Source organism: Armigeres subalbatus, chromosome 1 (genome assembly GCF_024139115.2).
Source record: "Armigeres subalbatus isolate Guangzhou_Male chromosome 1, GZ_Asu_2, whole genome shotgun sequence".
NCBI lineage: Eukaryota > Metazoa > Arthropoda > Insecta > Diptera > Culicidae > Armigeres > Armigeres subalbatus.
The window spans coordinates 71,334,948-71,339,733 of record NC_085139.1 but is presented as its reverse complement, the minus strand read 5'-3'; the positions used below and the strand labels follow the sequence as shown (position 1 = coordinate 71,339,733).

General features: G+C 40.9%; 1 protein-coding gene across 1 annotated transcript; it reads right to left on the bottom strand.

Annotated features, from left to right (window-relative positions):
* Positions 1–2,525: 2,525 nt before the first annotated feature.
* LOC134206260 (uncharacterized protein K02A2.6-like) lies at positions 2,526–3,443 on the bottom strand. The gene has a single exon (XM_062681954.1). It carries the CDS (start codon positions 3,441–3,443, stop codon positions 2,526–2,528), a length of 918 nt encoding a protein of 305 aa, XP_062537938.1.
* Between the last annotated feature and the right edge of the window lie 1,343 nt (positions 3,444–4,786).

Below are 4,786 nucleotides of genomic sequence, written 5' to 3'. Positions count from 1 at the left end.
CGGTCGAAAAGATTCGACACCGCACCAAATGTGTCATGTACAAGACGTTAATAAGACCGGTAGTCCTCTACGGACATGAAACATGGACAATGCTCGAGGAGGACTTGCAAGCACTCGGAGTATTCGAGAGACGGGTGCTTAGGACCATCTTTGGCGGTGTACAAGAAGACGGTGTGTGGCGGCGAAGAATGAACCATGAGCTCGCCCAGCTCTACGGCGAACCCAGTATCCAGAAGGTAGCTAAAGCCGGAAGGGTACGATGGGCAGGGCATGTTGCAAGAATGCCGGACAGCAACCCTGCAAAGATGGTGTTCGCTTCCGATCCGGCAGGTACGAGACGACGTGGAGCGCAGCGAGCGAGATGGGCAGACCAGGTGCAGAACGACTTGGCGAGCGTGGGGCGTATTCGAGGATGGAGAGATGCGGCCTCGAACCGTGTATTGTGGCGTCAAATTGTTGATTCAGTGTTATCTGTATAGATGTAGACTAAATAAATGAATGAATGAAAATGAATTATGTACAATATAAATTTTTGAAATAGAAAATACACAATTATCAAAACTTAATCAATGATTTTTGATTGAAATTGTAATATGTCCGCCATTACGCATTTTTGTCCGAGGTACCCCCTAGGGCCAGCGAAGGTACCCCCAGGGGTACATGTACCCCAGGTTGAGAACCGCTGCTATAAATAATTGGGTAATAAAAATGTATACTACTTAGAGTTAGGGTAGAATACGGCATTGGCAGGGTGCGACAGTTGTTGGCACCCTCAACAATATTTGCGTTTTCCAGCAAACATACACTATTTATGAACATAATTTTGATTCAATCACACAATTTCAAGTCTAAGCTTTCATTTGAATAATTTGTTTGTGTAAAAGTAGCAAGATTTGATGTGTTAATCACCGAAACAAATTAGCACCTACGAAATCCTTGCCACTATTGCATCGCTAAAGAAAGCAGCGCACGAAAAGCAAACTGTTACTCACTTTTTTGGATCGCCTGTTTCTCCTCTTTATTGCGTATGACACGACAAATTAAGTACGTAAACTACTTTTTACACTTTATCACCACTTGATTATCATCACAAAGAGCAAATTTATGCAATATTCACGGAGAAGCGAAACAACTCAAAATTGAGTCTTTTTCACTCAACTTGACAGCAAAGTGCAACAACTCAAAATTGAGTTATTCACTAAGTACTCAATTTTGAGTTATTTTAATAAAACTTTGGTTGGGTGATTTTTACTTATAGTCAATGAGTCGACTCTGAGTGAAAATTACTGAAAATCTCGTTTTCACGGTAGCAAATTTTAGGCGAAATGAGGATTTGTTTCGTATACATACTAAAATCTATACATATCATCATGTTTTTATTTTTTTATTCAAACTATTTTAAAAATAGAAAAACAAATTGTTATGTTCGGGGTACCTTTACGGAGCAAATAAAACACAACCGTTTGTTTCCGTCGTACAATCCAAACTCAACCTTTATTTTCCCTCTCTCTCCTGATGTCTCCTCATCTAATGAACCATTGCATCATGACGTCACAAGACAATTTCGTGTTCAAATGGGGAGTGAAGTTTCATGAGGGCAATGTTTACATTTTTTTTATATGGAGTTTTTGGCGCGTGCAATCGTCTATACAATGTATTCTCCCTGGAACTGAAATCATGTTATGCTCTACTTAGCCCCTGAACTGAAACTATTTTATATCGTCGATCAATACTCTACACGGAAGAAAAAAAGTACCCAAAATTGAGTATTTTTAAACTTATTTTTGAGTTATTTTCTCTCTTCTCTTTCATCCACTCTTTCTTTTGTTGTCGAAAACAAAAGAGCCAAACAATCCAACGACGCCAGTTCAATACGGGAAGCCAATTTTGAGTTTTATTACCTGAGGTCGAAATTGAGTGAATTAAACTTACATTTGGGTAAATAAATTTTCTGTTGGGTACTTTTTTAACATGGGAGTAAAGGCAAACTACTTCGACCCTACTTACTCAATTTTGGCTTCCCGTGCGGACGTTGGGTGAATTAAACTCACTATTGGGTAGTTTATTTATTCCGTGTACACTCATCTTCTTCTTAGGGATTATTTGCACTGATTGATGTCATAATCTTGTAAATAATCTGGTTTCTTAACACTCTTATGAGGACGCACTTTTGCTTCTTTTGTTTGTTGTTCCACCATTTCCTCCCTGTTGGAAGCTGTGCTCTTCATAACGGTTTCTTCTTCAAATCTCTCTCCATCATCCAACGATACTGTTTGACTTTCCCCTGTGTCCGCATTGGTGCTCAGTAACTTGAGATGGGCTACATTCCTCTTTATAATCCGGCTTGATTCATTCGATCGCAGTGTGACATCTGATGCTGTACGGATGATTATTATCCATTCTTCTGGACTGAATGTTGACGCTAACTTGTTGTCCCTCATTATTCTTCTGACCAAGACTACATCACCAACCTTCAGTTGTCTATGATTAGCCCGACGACGGTTGTTCGTATAGTCGGCACTCTTCTATTTACATATTTTATCTCGATCCTGAATTTCTTCCACCATTATGCTTGGACGGAAGACTGTTGTTGGCAATTCATCGCGAACTATCCTCCCAAACATAAGAACAGCTGGAGCAACTCCTGTAGTTGAGTGGGGTGTCGAGTTGTATATCAGTACACTCGTTCTCAAATCCCACTTCCACTCAGTATCTTCGAGTTGGCTTATTTTCAGGTGTTTCTCGATCATACCATTTACGCGTTCCACTTCCCCATTTGCTTGAGGCCAATACGGTGTAGTTCTACGATGTTCTATGCCGTATTGTTTGCAAAACTGCTTCATTTCTTCACTGGTAAATTGGGGACCATTGTCGGTTTTTAAAGTTTCTGGAAAACCAAACCAACAGAACGTTGAGTGGAATGCTTGGATGGTCAGTGATGCAGTGATCTGCCTTATGACAACCACTTCGATGAAACGACTGAAGTAGTCAATTAATACCAGAAGGTTGTGTCCCGATGGTAGCGGCCCTACAAAGTCGGCAGCAAGATCCACCCATGCTCTATCAGGCATTCGAGTACTTATCATGGGTTCCGGCGGATCAAGGGCAGACACGATTGTGCATGATTTGCAGCTTTTTACTAGTGTTTCGACCTGTTTATCTGTACCGAGCCACCATACTTTCTGCCGCAGAAGTCTTTTCATGGCAACGATGCCTGGATGTAACTCATGAGCGATTTGAAGAGTCTGTTCCTGCAAAGCTGAAGGGATCACAATTTGTTCTCCTCTCATCAGCAAATCACCTGTTCGGTAAAGCTCAGGTTCAAAGGGTTTGAACATCTTGGTTGTTTCAGACCAGGTTCCATGTTCCAGCGAAATGATAACTTGTTGAATCAACTCATCCTTACTAGTATGTTCCTCTACTTCGCGTATAGTTATTGCCATTGGTAATGCAGATGTAGTTATTTTGATAATGTACTGCTCCGCGTCATGATCGAACTGCTCCGAACTGTTTGTTGCTCCCGGTTGATAAAGGATCGTAAATGAGAACGACTGTATCTGCAAAACCCACCTCTCAATACGTGGACAGGGCTTGGATCGATAGGAGAAAAGAAAATCCAAGGGTTTACAGTCAGTTATCAACAGGAAGTTGATACCCAGCAAAAATTGGGCAAGAGCGTTACGCTGAAAGGGAAGTTTTCAAACGTTACTAGCGTCTTTATCTTTCGATGGATTTTCAAGGTTCATATATCAATCGACTCGGAAACTCCAGCAATTTACCAACTTCATTGAAACTTAAGATTGTTAACAATAAGCTATTCTAAGACGAATTAAGTACTGTCCATTTAATTCCACCAGTTAATTTTCGTTATCTTTGCAGATACGTATTTCGACCACAACTGTGTGGTCGTCTTCAGTGTCTTGTACTTGACTCGACTTAGAGGACAGTACTTAATTCGTCTTAGACGGTTTAATACATTCCACTAAAAGAGCTTAATATATTTTTCTGAATAAGCTATTGAAAATTTCAAATCATGTCAAGGTCAATAAAAATTTCATATATAATCAATCTCGTGCATTCCTAACACTGACATCAGAATGCATAGCCACGTGTCTTCGGATCCACCGCAAGATTTACTTTGTGCATAAAAGAAGCAATACCTTCCGTGTGCAAGTCATTACAGTTTTTGACAGCAGCGCGTACTGACGTGCTTTTCGCTCCCGCATTTTTTCTCGCATTTTTGACGTAGGACTTACGTCTCTCTTTACTATACCGGGTGTCATTCCAAAATATTCAAATCAACCGCGTTACTCTGTGTTGAAAGATTTTAAACGTTAATAGCGTTCGTCTCAATGGACGAATTTCTGCGGTAAGTCCCTCAATCGACAGATTTCAAGTATGCCTTTCATGTCCATGCTTGATAAGACCCGAAAAACTTGTTTCAATAGGCATGAAACTGTTTTCAATGAAAAACATTGAGATCAAGGGAACCTATAAATATGGGTACCGCATAATTCTTGCATCATTCCATTACCACGTTCTGATTGGTGCAGACACCGGCGAATGACCAGCCGCTGGGTCTGCCGAGAAGCCATAAAATAGCGCAACGCGATTTTTTCCTTTCATTCTGACCGGGACAAGCGAAGCAACCGCATCATCGATTGAACAGCACTCACACCTTTTAGCAGGAAATGAAGTCTGCACCGACCGCTTTTTCGGCTCGACACTATCGAAGCCACCATCAGCAGCAATCAGCAGCAGAAACCTATCCAGTACAGCAGCAGTC